Raw genomic sequence first — 19,203 nt, 5'->3', positions numbered from 1 at the left:
GGTTTGATTACCCTTGGTCATGCCTAACCAGGCCTCCCACACCATCCTCACCACCGATTTGGATCACTTGTTGTTCCCTTGTCCCTGGGTTTATTAACACCACAACCTTTACCCCACTTCCCTCTGTCCATGTCCCCACGGAACTGTCAGTTCCGTTGTTTTCTCCTCCAATTGTTCATCCAGCCTATCTTATTTAGACAGACCTGCGGAGATAATAACATGCACAAAAACAAGACAGAGCAAAACCAAGCAACAATATACAACAAAACAACTACAACAACAAACCAATGACAACAAACCAAAACACAACAAGAAAGAAAAGCTTGTAGTTAGTTCAAGGATTGTTTGTTGGCTGTAAGGAGTATTTTCCAGTCCAGTCTGTTGGGGCACCACGCCCTGGCCCCAAAGTCCACCTTCAGCATTCCCTGGGGACCTCGCCACTCCATTCCCTTCCTGTTCTGTTGCACCCCCTTAATGTTTTGTCTCAGTGTAGCGGAATCCATTCGGGTGCAATTCCCATACTGTGTCTCTGGTGTTGTCCCCTATAGGGCTATGGGCCATGATGTGCTCCGCTCTCTCCTACCCCTTCATCTGCTCCCGTGTGCTCCGATCAGATATGTTCCTTTTCCGGAGCTGTAGATTCAGTGCCATCCTTTGAAATAGATTCTTCTGAAGGGTGGGGCATGTGGGGTTGGGGTTGACGACCCAGACCTCTCCACTGGTTCCCTACGCCATGCCGGAATGTTGCATTCATACCTTGGAGCATCGGGTTGAAGTCTGGTCCCTCTTTCCCTGTGGAGACACAAACAAAACCCTCCCCTTGGGTGGCTTAGTGCCCTGTGCCCCCACTACCCTTTTCTTTTTTTTTATTATTTTTTTACCTTTCCCCACCTCCTTTTTAGTTGTCTACCATGTGTACCCCTGTATTTGGTCTGGTCCTCACCCCAGGAATGTTTGTATACCGTTGCTTTTTCCCTATGCCCCTTTTGCCTTTTTTTTTTTTTTTAAACTTACCTCAGCAGCCTTTGAAGTCTCTCCATCTTTAAGTCAATGCTATCTTGAGGTCTGTTTTCTCTTTTTTGCTCTCTGGGTGCGGTTGTTCTATGTAGTGGTCTCTTATTTATACTTGGTGAGTGTTGTTCTTCTGCCCATACTGGGTCAGGAAGGATCTTTTGTAGGACTGGGTTTCTTCTAACGTATTCTTTGAGTTTTTCCTTGTCTGGGAAGATTCTTACTTCTCCGTCTATCTTAATCGATAATTTGGCTGGATAGAATATTCTTGGGTTTGCATAGTTTTCCTTCAATTTTTTGAATATGTTACTCCACTCTCTCCTCTTCTTCATAGTTTCTGCTGGTAGGTCTGAGCATATTCTTATTTGGGAACCTTTATATATGATTGCTTGTTTTTCCCTAGCTTCTCTCATGATTTTCTCCTTTTCCTCAAAGTTGAATAATTTAACTATTATGTGCCTTGGTGACTTCTTGGGATTCAGTAAAGCTGGTGTTCTTTCAGCCTCCTGAATGGTTGCCTGGTTTTCATTCAAGCTGGGGAAGCTTTCCTCCAAGAATTCTCTCACTATTGTTGCGGATGACTTCTTTGTTGTGTCTTCCTCCAGTAAGCTAAGCCAATAATTCTAATGCTGTTCCGCTTTATAGCATGAGACATAGCTCTTAAGTTTTCTTCAGCTTCTCTGATGATCTTATTAGATTTTTGTTCGCGTTTATTAAAGTCTGCTTGGCTGTCCTCCAAGTCATTGATGCAGTTCTCTAATTCCTCCAGTTGATTCTCGAGCTCCATGAGTCTGCTACTGGTTTTTGTTATCTCCTCCTTCAGCTCCTGTATTTCCCTTTGGTTTATGCCTTTTGCCTCTTCTATCATTTCATCCTTTTCTGTATTGTTTCCCTCATATCCTGTATGACTCCAAGTAGTATTCTGAAAATTTCTTTCTGTGGCAGCTCAATGTCTGCTTCTTCTATGCATGTAATAATGTTCAGGATATCATCTACCATTGCCTTTTGTTTCTCTCATTTTTTTTTTTTGGTTGTGGCTGATAACTGTTTTCGTTGCGTTGTTTTAGAGGAGCCAGGTGCCATTGTCCAGGGAGTCAAAGAGCACTGTCTCTCTGGGAGACTTGTAGGAATGCGCCTTCAAACTGCCTACAGCTTATTTTACTATGGAAGTAACCTACCACTTTATCCTCCTGTGGCTACCCTCTTAGGGGAGTGACCCAGAAGGCTGGTAGGTCGCCTGCTTTGGTGTTGCGCAGGTTGGGCAGAGGTTCCTGCAGCAGCTTGGAACATTGAGGAGTGTTGGCCGAGCTTCCTTAGGACTCCAGGCACAAAGGCAGGAATTCCCCTGTAAGATGTTGAGCAGAGTATCCCCTGGTGGAGGTCAGCAGGGCCTTCCCAGCCTCGGGCTAGCTACACAGGCTGGAGCTCACCTAGCTGGGTGTGGCACAGGCATAAGTGCCCTAGTCTGGAGGTTAGGGGTAGTGTGTGAGAGACCCAAGAAAGAGACAAAGAGGGAAAAAAAAGTTAAAAAGCAATCCCGCTGAGCCTGTGGGGGGCGGGGGAGTGGGGTATAGTGAAGAGATAGAAACAAATGCAACAATGTAGCTGAGTCTCATCCCCACCAGAGGAGCTGCAAGGGTTTAGTCCCTGTTCTGAGGCAGCAGTGGCAAGCTGTAGCTGTGTTGAGAAAAGGAAAGGCCCTTGCACAGCCTTCCAAGACCGAGGGTGGGACAGAGAGGAGATGGAAACAAGAACAGCCATGTAGCTGAACCCTGATCCCTGACCGTAGAGCTGCAAGGGTCCAGTCCCTTACCCGGGCTGGGTGGTGGCAACCTATGGTTGTGTTGAGACCAAGCCGCCCTACAGACTCCAAATGGTCCTGGCAGAGACAGAGGCGGGGCCAAGGTCAAGCCCCAGCCGGCCTCCACTGAGGTAAACCCAAAAGCCCCCAGTCCCTCAAAACCCCGTGGGTCTGTGCCTACTTATTTTTATGATGCTGCTCCTGCGTTCCAACAGTATTGAATTTCCTTCTAAGCAACTCTCCTGGGCTGAATTCTGCAGAGTCCCCCTGGTCGCCATCTTCCCAGAAGTCGTCAGCCTACATTCTAGTAGAGAAAATCGTCAATAAAGTAAATTCAGATAACTGTTGCAAAGGTAATATACATGAATAGTAATGCGGTGAAGAATAACTTACAGGAGAAAACTATTCAGTGAAAGCCCTCTGACACCTAAATGAATTGCCACTTAAGAAATGAACAGTGTAGAGATCGAAGGGGAGAATATTACAAGCAGAAAAAACAACAAAGATAAAAATAGCGGTGGGAGAAACAGAAAGGATGGCAGTTTCACTGGAGTCTGGTGTATGGTGGGAGCTGGAATTAGAGAGTTTAGCAGCGGGGTAAGCAGGCTAGTGATTTCTGTAGTGAAACCAGCACCCTTTCTCTATTGTAATTAGGATGTTCCCTTCGGTAAGTCAAAATCAAATTCTAAGATAATAGAACCAATCTGCATAACTAAGTTAATGTTATAATAACTTAGTAATGCTGTAAAAGAATCATTTAATAGTTGAATACTCACTGCCATTGAGTTAATGCTGACTCATAGTGACCTACCCTATAAAACAGGGTAGAACTGCCTTATGAGTTTCCAAGACCAGCTCTTTACAGGAATAGTTCTAATTGAACAAAGTATAAAACAAGCCAAAGGAAAAAAACCAAGCCCATCATCATCAAGTTGATTCTCACTCAAGTAACCCTCGAGAACAGAGTAGAATTTCAGTGTTGGGTTTACAAAGCTATAAATCTTTATGGAAACAGATTGCTGCATCCCTTCCCAGAGTGTACCTAGCCCAGCTTTCAAATGAGATACCATATATATTCTTATAAAAGCTGAGTTTTTCAGCATATTTTTAATACAGTTTTTGTGGTAAAATTAGGTGCCTCGGCTTATACTCGAGTATATAAGGTAAATAATCATCTGAAACTTCTCTGCCACTGAGGTTATTCTAGCTCTTCATAAATCTGTATAGGGTTTCCAAGACAGGAAATCTCTAGGGGGCAGACAGCCTTATCTTTTTCCTGCAGAGCATTTGGTAGGTTTGAATTGGCGGCCTTGTGGCTAGCAACCCAGTGCTTCTCCCACAGTTCCACTAGGGTTCTGAAGTTCAGCAATCTAGAAATATTCTATATTCAAACGAAAACCTTTCATTTTGAAATACCTAAGAATTAATAGGCACATGTTAAATCCTCTCCCCTTTCTGTGTGCCAAGTTCAAACAGAAGTCCAACATCCCCTCCTCCATTAGTAATATAATGAGATCTTTTCAATGTATAATCCTGTCAACTCAGGGTAGCTGTCTCTTTATGATTTTTCTTCAGGTGTACCAGTGGCCCAGGCCTATAACACTAAGTACTACACAGGTACACGCAGCACATGAGAACTTATGCTCATGTACCAAGCCATTACCAATTAGTTAAGCCCAAACTCACCACCCTATGGTTGATTCTAAAACAGGAAGTCTTTACAGAGCAAAGAACTTCTTCGGGTTTCTGAGGCTATAATGTTTACGGATAAGCTGGCTTCACACTGCCAACCTTTTGGCTAGCATGATGCTACCAGTAGTACTGTTTTAAACATTCATTTACTCCCTGGGTAATAGTTTCCAACTATACCGCTTAATCAATATTTATTGCCCCTGTTTCAGAAGATCACTCCTTTATCTCTTCCCAGGTTGACAGCCTCATGTTCCAGAAGATGTCAAGCATGTCTAGGTACTCTGGGCCTATTCACACCACTATTTATATACGAAGTACCAGCTTCTAGGTCAAAGATCTGGCTTGCACTTCTTTCCAAAAAGTCCCTTTACATGCTATGCCCCAGAAGTCCCCAAACACTCAAACCCTCTATATCTGGTAGGTAAGTGTGTGGACACATCTCAAACCCCAGGTCTGAACTAGCATATCCCAAACATCTGATTTCTAATTCAAGTGTTTTTTTCAAAGAACCCTCCCTGCTCTAACTCTGCCATCCCCCTATCCACTACCTTCCCCTAAACAAAGTACTTCCAAGAGTTGGCTGCCTTTGGGAGTCAGGTTCCTAGACCATCGTTTAGAATCACCCTCCTACCAGTGTTAGTGACATTGGTTCCCAAGCCCACGGTGTCATCAGAGGTCGTTTTTATTTTGGAATGATTTAGAATCTGCTTTGGTTCAGAATGTACTCTTGGAGCTTTATATAAGACTTGTACTCTGCACTGTCTAGAGAATTTAATTTTCTTTTTAGAACACATGTGACTTGTACTGATGTGAGGAATGAGATTATGAGGGAATGGACTCAAGGTAGCCTAAGTGATGATGTTGGGCCTGACAGCTATGGCTAAATCAGGGGTCCTCAAACTATGGCCCGTAGGCCACATGCGGCCCACCGAGGACATTTATCTGGCCTGCTGGGTGTTTTTCCCCCTTTTGTTTTTTTACTTCAAAATAAGATATGTGCAGTGTGCATAGGAATTTGTTCATAATTTTTTTTAAAAACTAGAGAGAGTCCGACCTTCCAACAGGTCTGAGGGACTGTGAACTGGCTCCCGGTTTAAAAAGTTTGAGGACCGGGGTCCTGGGGAGGAGATGAGCCAGTCAAAGTGTGATGTAGCACTGATAAAAAATATAACTTTCCTCTAGTTCCTAAATGCTTCCTCCCCCTACCCCCCTATTATGATCCAAATTCTACCTTGCAAGTCTGGCTAGACCAGAGGATGTACACTGGTACAGATAGGAACTGGAAACACAGGGAATCCAGGACGGATGATCCCTTCAGGACCAGCGGTGTGAGGGGCAATACAGGGAGGGTAGCGGGAGAATGGGTTGGAAAGAGGGAACTGATTACAAAGATCTACATGTGACCTCCTCCCTGGGGGACGGACGACAGAAAAGTGGGTGAAGGGAGACGTTGGGCAGGGCAAGATATGACAAAATAATAATTTATAAATTACCAAGGGTTCATGTGAGGAGGGGGGAGCGGGGAGGGAGGGGGAAAATGAGGACCTAATGCCAAGGACTTAGGTGGAGAGCAAATGTTTTGAAAATGATGAGGGCAACGAATGTATAGATGTGCTTTACACAATTGATGTATGTATGGATTGTGATAAGAATTGTATGAGCCCTTAATAAAATGATTTTTAAAAAGTAAAAATAATAATTAAAAGTTTGAGGACCCCTGGGCTAAATGGTGGTGCTCTTTACTTAGCAAACAGATCGGAGGAAGTGAGTGGGAAGACCAAGGGTCTGTTTTTAGCATGATACATTTGAGCTGCTTTTTAGATACTCAGGAGAATACTGGGATATATAAATCTGGGACTTAGGGCAGCAGATAATTTTAGAAGTTAAAGTATGTCAAAGATATTTAATATCATGGGCTTGAATGGTAGGTGAGACAATAAAGCCAGTGATAATTGTTTTTGTTGTTAATGTGCTGTTGCGTGAGCTCTGACTCACAAGCAGCCTGATATACAACAGTGAGAAACGCTGCCAGGTCCTGCGCCCTCCTCAGAATCTTTCTTATGTTTGAGCCCATTGTTGCGGCAGTAAATGTGGACAGCTATAAGTTTTTTGTGGGGACAAGCAGAGAACTCAAAGATAGTTGGAGGGCATCATGGAATCAAGTTAGGGTTTTAAAATTGGAAAATAGTGAATGATGATCATGAGCTGATAGACTGATCCAGTCGAGACAGGAAACCTGATACATAGATAAAAGGAGTAATGATAGAAATCTGTTCTTGGAATTGGTGAGAGATGTATATGATGGAGCCCATCACACAAAGGTACAATGTGGCCTTTGAGAGGAGCATCTCCGCTGTAGCTGTTCTGAAAGTAGGCCTGGAGTGTGGATGCAGATGCAGGTTGTATTTGGTAAAGGACTTAAGGTAGAGTTGATCTCTGATTGCTTCCATTTCCTGGTGGAGCATGACATAAGATTAGAGGGGGATCAAAAGACATGGTGTCAGAAGCTTAAGGAGAGAAAAAGGTGGGAAACAGTCTTCAGAGTGGGAAGACCTAACAGATTGCCTATACATTATTGAGAACTCATTACAGAATGTATTACAAAAACATACAACTTAATCTCTCCCCCCACATTTTTTAGCACCCTGACATGTATGAAAGAGCAGTGTTAAGAAAAGATCACCAGAAGAAATATGGAGCAACAGTTGATCTTTGGAGCATTGGCGTAACATTTTACCACGCAGCCACCGGATCACTGCCATTCAGACCATTTGAAGGGCCTCGGAGGAATAAGGAAGTGATGTAAGTTTGAAATAATTTATAAAATGTGCGTCGCATATTTTGCTTCATCATGCATAGATATGTGATTATTTTTATATTTTGAGCTTAATAAGAATTTATACTCATGAAAGTATAGTCATATTTTTCCATATTGTGATTAAATGTCATATACAAAGTAAAAATGACATGTAGGTATTTAAATATTTTTTCCTGTTTTTTATAATGTGTTTCCTATCCTACAGTTTTGGATCATTATTTAAAATGCATGACTTCCTGGATTTTATTCCATCACAGTTTTTGTTCATTTATTCCGTTTTGTAGAGTTATCAGGTTTTTCTTCCACAAACTCAAAAACCCGCTGTTATTGAGTCAATTCTGAGCTCTAGCAGCTCCTGTGGAGTTCTAGGGCTGTAAATCATAAACTCAAAAGCCCGCTGCTAATGAGTCAACTCACTGTAAATCTTTACGAAAGCTGAAAGCTTCCTCTTTGTCCTGCTTTTCCTCCATAGTTCTGTGGATTGTGAGAACCATCACCAGTTCTAACCAGATAGAAAAGAAATGCAATTCTTACTGTGAACAACTGATCTGATTTCTTTTAATTAAAAGAAAATTGTTGGCAAGTAATATAACTTTTTTTTTCTGATAGTGTGGGTTCAGGCTAGAGACTGAATGCATTTCATTAGTGCAGTACAGAGTATGTGATGTGCTACCATAATAAATAAGATCAATCAATCAATCAATAGGATCATTACAGTATAGAACTTCACTCATTGTAAACCAAAGAATAAAAGAAAAGAGAGATTCTTAGATGGGATTTTTTGAGTAAAATACTTCCAATGACCCTACATGACCTCACTTCTTGAGAAACCATCAACCTAACTGTAAAACTATGCAGTTCAGAATTGTAGGCAACAGTAAATCACTGACAGGCTAACGTACCTAACCATTCTTTCAGGAAGTTATCTCATAGAAAACTAAGAGAGCAGAAGCACATCATCCTGTGTGATCATGAGGTGTCAATTGGATAAGGTATTGGGCATCTAAGACCCAGTACAAAATCATACCAATGTGAATGGGGAGGTGGGAGAAGAGGAGTGGAGACTCAAAAACCCATCTTTAGGCATTGGACATCCCCTCACAGAAGGGTCACAAGGAAGAGAGGAGCCAGTCAGGGTGTACTATAGAACCTATGAAACACACAACTTTCCCCTGTCCCCTACCCCACATCATGACCTCAATTCTACCTTACAAATCGGATTAGACCCGAACATGCACACTGCTACGGATGAGAGGCCTAAACACATGGAATCCAGGATAGATAAGCCCCTCCAAACCAACGATGAGAATAGAGATACCAGGAGGATAAGGGGAAGGTGCGGGGAGAAGGGGGAATCGATTACACGGATCAACATATGACCCCATTCCAGGGGGACAAACAACAGAAAAGTGGGTGGAGGGTGACAGAGGATGATGTAAGATATGAAAATAATCTATAACTTATCAAGGGTTCATAAGGGAAGGGAGAGAGGGTGTGGGGAAGAGGGGGAAATGAGCTGATATCAAGGGCTCAAGTAGAAGGAAAATGCTTTGAAAATGATGATGGCAACATGTACAAATGTGCTTGACACAATGGATGAATGTATGGATTGTGATAAGAGATGTAAGAGTCCCCAATAAATGTATTTAATTTAAAAAAAAAGAAAATTGAGGGAGAAATGTATTTTTCTTTTTGTGGGTTTGAAGAAGTAATCAGATAAGTCTAGTGACAGTTGCTAAGGCCCAAGTACACATTTTGCTGCAAAGGGAAGGTATGCATGCATCAGAAAAAGACAACAACGAACTGTACTGCTGATGTTGCTGTAGCCTCACCTAGCACCTGCTCGCTCCACAGCAGGGCTTTTCCTCGTCCAGTCTCTTCATTCACCAAGTAAAGAGCCAACTTGTGCTTTCCTCAGTAAAAATAAACTTGTATAGAACCATCAGAATTCTTGGATGGCACAAATGGTTACCCGCACAGCTGCTTGCTGACCAGGTGTTGGTTTGAACCAACTGAGAGGGTTCTCAGGAGACAGGCCTGGTGATTTCCTTCCAAAACATCACAGCCTTGAAAGCTGTACAGAGCAGTTGTTCTCTGCACTCTTGAGGTTGTCTTAAGTTGAAATCAACTCAACAGCAAACAGTCATGCTTTCATCTGAATGTTATTGATATTGTTATTGGGTGCCTTCCAATGACTTCCAGTTCATGGTGACCCTATGTACAACAGAATGAAACCCATCCTCAGAAGCATTGCTATCGTTAAGCCCATTTGTTGCAGCTTCTGTGTGAGATTCTTGTTGAGGTTCTTCGTCTTTGTCACTGACCCTCTGTATGACCAAGCATACTGTCCTCCCCCAGGGTCTGCGTGCTATGTCATATACCTGATATGTCCAGGATGTGGGAGGCGAAATCTCACCGTCCTCGCCTCTAGGGAGCATCCTGGTTGTACTTCTTCAAACACATTTTTTTGTTCTTCTGGCAGTCCATGGTATATTTAGTATTCTTTACCAGCAACATAATTCAAAGCATCAATTCTTCGATGACCGTTTTTATTCATCATCTAGCTTTCCCATGGGCGTGAGGACATTAAAAATACCATGTCTTGGGTCAGGTGTGTTTTAGTCCTTTGACATCTTTTTTTTGATGCTTAAAAGAGGTCTTTTGTAGCAAATTTGCTCACTGTACAGTATCAGCTAACTCCTGACTGCTGTTGCCATGAACATTGATTATAGATCCAAGGAAAATTAAATACTCAGCAGCTTCGATCTTCCTTCATTTATCCTGAGGTTGCTTATTGATCCAGTTCTGAAAGACTTTTGTTTACTTTATGGTGATGTGTAATCCGTATTGAAAGCTACCATCTTTCATTATTAATAATTGTGTAAAATCCCCTTCCCTTCTGGCAATACCGCAGATGGGTCATGGGTCTTCCTCCAATTCTGATGACACATTCTTCCAGAATCTCAGATTATTTGTTCAGCAGACAGATTGATTAAATATGACAAAAGGACAACTGTGACACACACCTTTCCTGTTTAAAGCAAACGTCATCTCCATGTTCTGTTAAAATGACTACCTCCGTGCCTATAGACAGGCTTTGCATTAACTCAGCTAAATGTTCTGGAATTCCATTCTTTATAATGTTATTCCTGATTTGTTATGATCCACACAGTCAAATCCCTTTGCATAGCCAATAAAACAGGTAACCGCCTCTCAGGTATTCTCTGCTTTCATCCAAGAGCCATCTGACATCAGCAGTGACCCCTGATCCAGGTCCTCTTCTGAGTCCAGCTTGAACTGACGACAGCAGCTTGTTGGCTACACTGATAGAACAGAACAGTTAAGCAAAAAGTTACTAGTATGTCTTATGAATGATGCTGTTCAGTAATCTGCATTTTGGATGGGCGTGTAAGTGGATCTCTCCAGTCATTTGCTAGGCCCATCTTCCATATTTATGGGCATAGATGAGTGAGTGATTCCAGCATTGCATCCATTTGAGGAAAATCTCAATTAGAGCCTTAGTTTTTGCCAGTGTCTCAGTACCGTGGGTCCTTGATCTTGTGCTGCCTGAAATGGCTGAGTAGCAACCAGGTGTTTTTTTCTTTGCTGTAGTGACTTAGTGAATTCCTTCCATCTTGTTTTGATATTTTCTACATCTTTCGGTATTTTGCCTGTCGAATACTTTAATGTGACAACATCTCCAAGCTTGACATTTTTCCTCAGTTCTTTCAGCTTGAGGAAATTTAAGCATGTTGTTCCCTCTTGGTTTTCAACTCCAGGTCTTTGCACGTTTTGTTATAATACTTTGTCTTCTCAAGCTACCTTGTGAAGTTTTCTGTTTAGCACTTTTCTCTATTCCTTCCATCCACTTTAGCTACTCTATATTCAAGAGCAAGTTTCAAAGTCTATTGTGGCCTCCTTCTTCCTCCACCCTTAATTTTACTTTGTGAATTAGGTGAAGATATTCAGAGCAGATCATTAGATTTTACATTCAGCATTTCATACACATTTTTATTTAACTCATTCCATGCAGCCCCATAATGTACAATCACTTATCACACTTCTGGCATTTCTCACTCCCATTCCTACCTCTTGCCTAACCCGCTGAATTTTTTCTCGGGTGAATGCTGGCCTTGGGTGAATCCTTTGGTCTTAAATGATTGCTTTTCTTTTTTCCTTTTGTTTTTAATCATTTTATTTGGGGCTTGTACAACTCTTAGCACAATCCATACATCAGTTGAATTAGGCATGTTTGTATATATGTTGACCTCATTTTCTACACATTTACTTTGTATTGAGCCCCCCGTACCATCTTTTTTTTCCTCCCAACCCCCCAAATGCTTGATTTTTCTAACACAGGTGTGAGTTCAGTTCCAGACTTGAAGAATAACTAAGGGCTCAAGTCTCGGGGCTCCACCTGTCTCTATCCAAACAGTAAGCCTAGTATCGATGAGCTTGGGTTTTGTTTGATATGTTTCTCACACTCTATCTGGATCTTCTGATATCGTTTTCAGAGCAGTTGGTAGTGGTAGCTAGGCATTCTCAAAATTCTTCTGGTCTCGCAGATGAAGACACTGATGTTTGCTGGCCCAATAGCCCAGTGGACTAATTGCTTCCACATGTTTTTTTAAATTTTCATCACTCTTCTATGGAAGAGGAGAGGCCAATAGTTGCACTTTACATACCTGCGTACAAGCATTTAAGACTACGGTCACTACTCACAGAAGTAAGATATCAAATACTGTGTTTGTGATATCATTGACCGCCAAGATTGTGGTCCTCATCCCCCAGGCTAGCATCCTTGTTGGTCTTTCTTTCTTGCCTTTTGCTTTCTTCGTATGTTATATCCTTATTTCATCCCATGACTCATGGGGTCTCCAGTTAGTGTTCAGTGCATCAAATCTGGTCTTGAGATGCTCTACAAATTTAGATGGGAGATACCCGAAGTTAGACTTTGACTTTCATGGATTTATTTTCATTTTCTTTAGCTTTATCTTGAATTTGCATAAGAGCATTTGATGATCTGGTCCAAAATTGCCCCTGGCCTTGTTCTAACTGATGATTTTGAGCTTCTCCAGTATCTCTTTCCACTGACATAGTGGATTTGACTCGTGTAATCTACCCGATAATCAGGCCTGTGTGTGCAGTCACCATTTGTGTTGCTGGAAAAAGATGTTTCCAGTAGATAGGGCATTGGTCTTACAAATTTCTATAATGTGATCTCTGGTGGTGTTTCTATCACAAGGCCATATTTTTAATGGCCATATTTTTCAACTACTGATTATCCTGATTTGTTTCCACTTTCAAATCATCGGTAATTATCAAGTACACCTTGATTCTATGTCTGATCCATTCCAAAAGTCAAATCTTCAATTTCTTCATCCTTGACATTAGTAGTTGATGCACAAATTTTAATCATAGTCATATTTATTAGTCTTCATTGTAGGTGTATTACTGATAGCAGTGTACTTTAGGATAAATCTTGAAATGTTCTTTTTGACAGAGAATGTGATACCATTCTTTTTCAGTTTGTCACACCCAGCATAGTAGCCTATAGGGTTGTTCCACTGTAAAATGGCCAATATCAGTCTGCTCCAGCTCATGAATGCCTAGGATATGGATCATCAGGCATTCCATTTCAATTTTGACAACCTCCAATTTTCCCACTATTACTCATACTGTATCTCTTTCATTGGGAGAAAGATGGGGCTTTATACTCCTTGTAAAGAGTTACAGTCTCAAACTCACAGGGGCGGTTCTACTCTTTGCTGTGGGGTCGCTGTGAGTTGACATCGACTCTATAGCATTGAGTTTGGTTTGAGGTTTTGTTATATTTCATGTTCCAATTATTAATGAATGAGATGTAGCGGTTCCTTCTCATTTTAAGATGTACCATACCAGCAAATATCAGAAGATTTCAAGAAGTTTGTTCATATCGTTTCATTCCATTTTTCCATGAACTTCGGACAGTAGCTCATAAAGGCCCTGGAGCTTTGTTCCATCCGCATCAGTAAAGCCAACATTATTTCGAGGAGACGTGTTTTGAGTGCCGTTCAACCTGAGGGGCTCATCTGGCACTTACCAGACTGTGTCCGCCTGCTGCTTAAGAGGTTTCACTGGGCGGTTTTTTAGAAGCACATCTCCAGAACCACCTTCTTAGTTTGTCTTACTCTGGAAGCTCCGCTGAAACCTGTTCAAAGCGGATGACCCTGCTGGGATTGGAAATATTGGGAGGAGAGCTTCGAGCACCACAGCAACATGCTATCCACGATCATATGGTCTGAAGAGTTATGCTGGGTTGGTCTACTCTTAAAAAATAGGTCAGTGTACTCAGAAAGCATTTATTTAGACATTAGACACATGTTGTCAGAAATAGCATTTATAAACTAGGGTGAAATTCTTTGATAAACTGTTTTACATTCTCATCTGAATAAAAGGTGAAAGAAAGTATTCTTGAAGGCATTCACGGGCTTTTATTTCCTCCTTTGAGGTCTTTTTTTTTAAATTAAAAGATCATTTTATTGGTGTCTTTTGCAGCTCTTACCACATTCCACACATCAATTGTATCAAGCATATTTTTACATACTGTATATACTCATGTATAAGCTGAGTTTTTAGCACATTTTTAATGCAGTTTTGTGGTAAAATTAGGTGCTTCGGCTGATATTCGCGTCAGCTTATACTCGAGTATATACAGTATGTTGCCATCATTATTTTCTAAACATTTACTTTCTTTTTAAGCCCGTGGTATCAGTACCTCTTTTCCCCCTCCCTTCCCCCTCCTACCTTTGTGACCCCTTTATAAATTATAAATTATTTTGATATCTTACATTGACTGCTACCTCCCTTCCCCCACAGTTTCTGTCCTGCCCCGTGGAGTGTGGGGGTGGGGTGGGTGTATGTTAATGTGTTGATCAGCTTCCTGCTTCCTACTTCCTCCTTCTTCCTCCCACCCTCCTGGTATCGCTACACCCATTCCTGTTCCTGGATTCCATGTGTCCTGAGCTCTTATCTGTGCACATGCTCAGGTCTAGCTCGCAATGAAAGGCAGGACAGGGGTTGTGATAGTGGGGGGTGAGGAAGCCTCAAGGAACCAGAGGAATGTTTTTGTTTCATCGGTGCTATACTGCGCCCTGGTTGACTCCCCCCTTTCTTGTGACTCTTCTGTGAGGGGATGTCCCATTGTCTACAGATGGTTTTGGGTTTCTACTCCAACCTACCTCGTTCTCAACAATATGGTGGGTTTTGTTTGTTTGTTTGTTTTGTGTCTTCTAATGCCTGTTACCCAATCCCTTTGACAACTTATGATCTCACAGACTGATGTGTTTCTTCCATGTAGGCTTCTTGCTTCTCTGCTAGATGGCCACTTGTCTAACCTCAGGTCTTTAAGACGCCAGATGCTGTATCTTTTGATAGCCAGACACCATCTGCTCTCTTCACATTTTCTTATGCACCCATTTTGTCTTCAGTGATCATACTGGTAGGATGGAACATACAATACCAGGTTATTAGAACAAAGTGTTCTTGCATTGAAGCAGGGCTTGAGCAGAGTCCCAAAGTTCGTCCACTACCTCTGTGTATTACCTCTATTTTAATGAATTAATGTATTTACATATGTACACACCTATGATTATAGCTGTATTCCTAGCTTTGCTTCCTCAATCTTTCCTGTTTGCTCTTACCTTCCTCCTGTCCCACCATCACACTCACCCTTCTTCTGCCTCTTAGTAATTCCTCTCAACTAGATTGCTTTGCTCCAACACCCCCAGGATCTCTGTCTTCCTGTTGTTGATTTTAATTCCCTAGTTGAGGGCTTATTTAGAGAAGTGCTAAACCTGCCATTGAATTCTTGCATCATCTAGTGCTATTTTGCTGCTTTATCCACCTCTGCCTTCCGCTCACCCTTATTTCCATCACCTCCATCATGAGTCTAAGTTTGGCACAGAATTTTGATGTTTGCATCTTTTCTATATGTGTCTGTATTATTTCATCATGCAAAGAAAATTGTCCTGCCAATGTGTGTTCCAGGTGTCCATTCTGCAGTACATTTCATTGCCTCATGACCTGTGCCTCTGGGTAATGCAAGAAATAAAGAGGAGATTTTCTTCATGGTCAGGACATTCTGTGAGATAACTTATTTAGGATTTGTTCAGTTTTTTCCAGATGAAAAAATTAGTATTTTTGTTGTGATCAAGGAAGTGTTGTTATGTGGCACTCTGAGAGTCCACATGAGCATTAATGACAGCGTATGTCAAATAGCAGTACAACCAGTGTTCTCCTTCAGTCGATCAGATTCAAAGTATTTTGATTGTTTCCTGGATCCTATGAACATCAATCCCACAATTTTGACTAGCCGATAATTGTAGGTACAATTAAATAAATACCTTTGTAAAGCTCACTCACAGGCCATGTAAAAATGAACTGCTTGTTTTATTCTATTATCCCTTCCTAAAGGTACAGAATAATTACTGGAAAGCCTTCTGGTGCGATATCTGGAGTACAGAAAGCAGAAAATGGACCAATTGACTGGAGTGGAGACATGCCTGACTCGTGCAGCCTTTCTAGGTAAGTATAGTCCAACAAACTCTTTTTGTGCTTAAAACCTTTGTTGGCTAAAAGTACAAATACTCCAATACTTAAATGTAAAATTTGGAGGTTAAAAGAAAAGGGGAAAAAGATGTTATTAAAGCATATGATGTATACATGTAGGAAAGGATAATTATTTCTTAATTGAAAAACAAGCCAAAAAAAATAGTAAAGCACATACTGTGAATGATTTTTTTCTTAGCAGTAATGTAAAGATTTATTCTGATAGGTATTAATAATTTCACCACCTCTATCTTATGACAAGTGGCATACAGTGAAGGACTGTCTCGTTTTTGGTCTTAGAATTCCTCCCTAATGTGGAGATCCAACTCAGGACCTTGGTATCTTTGATACTAACCTCTAAATTGACCACAAATTATGATATAGATTTTGCAACTAGAGCTCTAACAAACATACACTCAGGAAGTTTAATATCATCTTCATTTTTTAAAGTGTTCAAATTATTCAGATGGTGAGGACAATAGTTTTCTAGTACTTTTTTCCGCATTCCAAATGTTTATATGGGTCTTTGATTCATTCAGCTGGCAGAAAGTAAAGAATAAATTACTTTAGATCTCCCTATATAAATAAATCATAGCCGCATGTTGACATTCAGAATTTGTGTAGCCTGAGTTAGCTTCCATTATGTTGAGTGTGGTAATTGTACACACATAAATGTACACACAGACCTCACATCTGTGACTCTGAGCATAGAAATACCTAAACAGGCTACTTAAGTCTTAATTATTGTTTTACATATTTGATTTTATGGAATAATTTGGAAACCACTGTTCTTAGAACGTATTTTTGTTGTTATGAAAAAAACCCAAAATGGAATTATGACATACAAGTAAAATTACTGAGAGACATTCACTGTATTGGAGAGCAGAAGTTTAACATTACAATGATTATTTGTGCTAAATCTTTATGTATATAATATTTACCTTTTAAATCTCAGTCAAAACTGATAAAGTTTAAAACATAGGGAAATTAGTACTTACTGTTGAATGATTATGTTGCTGAAAATAAAAACACATAATTGAGCAATCTGAACTTCAGTGTGTCTCTGTCCAGAAGATAGTATTCTTTATCTCTGTAGTAATTCATAGCACACCAAGGTATAACTTATCTTATGAAAATTCCTTAGCTATTTCTTTAATAACGAAGAGTTTAAGTTCTACAATTAGCAATGATAACAATTTCCAAAAATATTATGACTACAAAAAAGATAATTATCCTCTTTCTTATATGTATTAGTCAACATAGGATAGAAAATAACTGTTTCACCTGGAAAAAGAAATAGATTGACTCTGTAATTAAAAGTTCACATGCAATTGATGTATCAATTGTTATAAGAGCTGGAAGAACCCCAATAAAATGATTTTTTTTTAAGTCACAGCTTCTATGAGTTTGGGCCTCAAGACCTGGGCTCTTCCCAGTTCTTTCAGATTCATCTTCAGCCAGACTTTTTTCCTGGTCTCAAATGCCTAGACTCAAATTCTCATAGCTTTAAAAGTCCAATGGGCAGAAAACTTTCTGTCCCAGTAATTATAGCAAAGTTTTCTGGGTTGACTCTTATTGGATTAATGTACTTTACCACCAGCCACCTCAAATTAATCATAGTAGTCATGAGTGTCCTGCCCGTCCATGCACAGAGTGGGGTGAAAGTGAGAGGTTATGGATTTTCTTACCAACAGGAGAGAGAATAGGTATCTGTTGGCGCAAAAATAAAAATTGTCCACTACATACTTGGATAAATAAACTTAATAATCATTAAAAGGAATTATTTCAGTTCCTGTTATGTACTCAAATGCATATTCTTAAAGACTGTTTTGTTCCATAATCTGAAATATATTTGAGCATACTTAGTAATCTGGTGGAAACATGAGAAACAATAAAAGTCTTCCATTAATTTTCCTAAAAGCATATCAGTGTAATAGTCGAAAATTACTCCTTGCTGAATTGGCACCCGTTGATTGCTAGATTAATATTTTAATTTTACTTCCTAGTGTACACTTTAGAGTACCCTAAAAAAAGACATATAAATTCACCATACAAAATTAGATATTGGAGTGCCATATTGGAAGGACATTAAAGAAGCCCTTTATGCTGGAAATCAAACCAAACTTTCTTATCTTTATGATGGCATGCTTCCTGTGTGATTTCACCCAGATGATCATGTATGTACACTATTATAATTAGTATTATAAAAGTGAACATAAAAATAAACATGAAGGTGCCATAACTTTGATTTAGTGGGAAGTCATGCTAAACCAGAGTTACCTGGCTCTCAGAATAGTTGACAGATCTTTAACCTTTTTGAGTAATCTAATTGACTCTTAGTCATAGTAGCTCCTTTGACTAGTCTATAAATACTTTGATTTTGTACCTAAGCAAAATATAACACCTTCACTCTTTTTAACACTATTTTAGGGGTCTACAAGTTTTACTTACCCCTGTTCTTGCAAACATCCTGGAGGCAGATCAGGAAAAGTGCTGGGGTTTCGATCAGTTTTTTGCAGAAACTAGTGACATTCTTCACCGCATGATAATTCATGTGTTTTCGCTACAACAAATGACAGCTCATAAGATTTATATTCATGGCTATAATACGTAAGTACTTTAAATTTTTTCTTTTTTCTCAAAATGTTATGCTAAGTCATAATAGATATCCTGTGAAATTATAAGAAATGGATAGGACACCTCAGCTTGACCACAGCAACGACCTCCCACCTAGGAAATTGCCTTCGTGCTTAGCATATTTTTTTATTTACTTTTGAAGGAAAGGGATTACTTTTCTGTCTTAAAATTTTACAGCTTACTCTTAAACTGTAAGTTTTATCATATCCATTTTTATACTTATTTCAAATTACAATCACATTTCTATTAAGAGTACTGTTGTGTGGTTTTTAAAATATTAAAGCACAAATCTTAGTTAACATAGTTTTTACATGTATGAAGGGGACTTAAAAAAAGTTCATGGAAAAATGGAATGAAAGGATAATGGAAATTCTCTCTCAACTTTCTGAAGTCCTCTCATACATGGAATCATGTGTTTTACATCAAGCATGTTATACTACAAATGAACCCATAGAATTGTTTGTTTGTTTTTAACACATGCCTGGTGAAATCCGAGTAAGGTAGTGGGTTATATGAAGGTCAATGTCCTGGTAGTAACATTATACATTATACATAATGTTACCATTGGGAGAAATTGGGTAAAGGGGATGTGACGTCTCTCTGCATGATGAAAGAAGGACACACATTCTTCTCTACACCATAATTTGTTTGGACT

General features: G+C 40.1%; 1 protein-coding gene across 1 annotated transcript in view; it reads left to right on the top strand.

Annotated features, from left to right (window-relative positions):
* TBK1 (TANK binding kinase 1) overlaps positions 1-19,203 on the top strand; it is a 52,504-nt gene that overhangs the window by 16,577 nt on the left and 16,724 nt on the right. The window contains exons 6-8 of the mRNA XM_075551339.1: positions 7,146-7,306; positions 15,777-15,887; positions 18,342-18,521. Of these exons, the coding sequence (XP_075407454.1) occupies positions 7,146-7,306; positions 15,777-15,887; positions 18,342-18,521 (452 nt within the window). The remainder of the gene's footprint in view (positions 1-7,145; positions 7,307-15,776; positions 15,888-18,341; positions 18,522-19,203) is intronic.

This window comes from Tenrec ecaudatus, chromosome 6, assembly GCF_050624435.1.
Source record: "Tenrec ecaudatus isolate mTenEca1 chromosome 6, mTenEca1.hap1, whole genome shotgun sequence".
Taxonomy (NCBI): domain Eukaryota; kingdom Metazoa; phylum Chordata; class Mammalia; order Afrosoricida; family Tenrecidae; genus Tenrec; species Tenrec ecaudatus.
The sequence above is the reverse complement of the archived record's forward strand: the minus strand, read 5'-3'. Positions and strand labels throughout refer to the sequence as shown.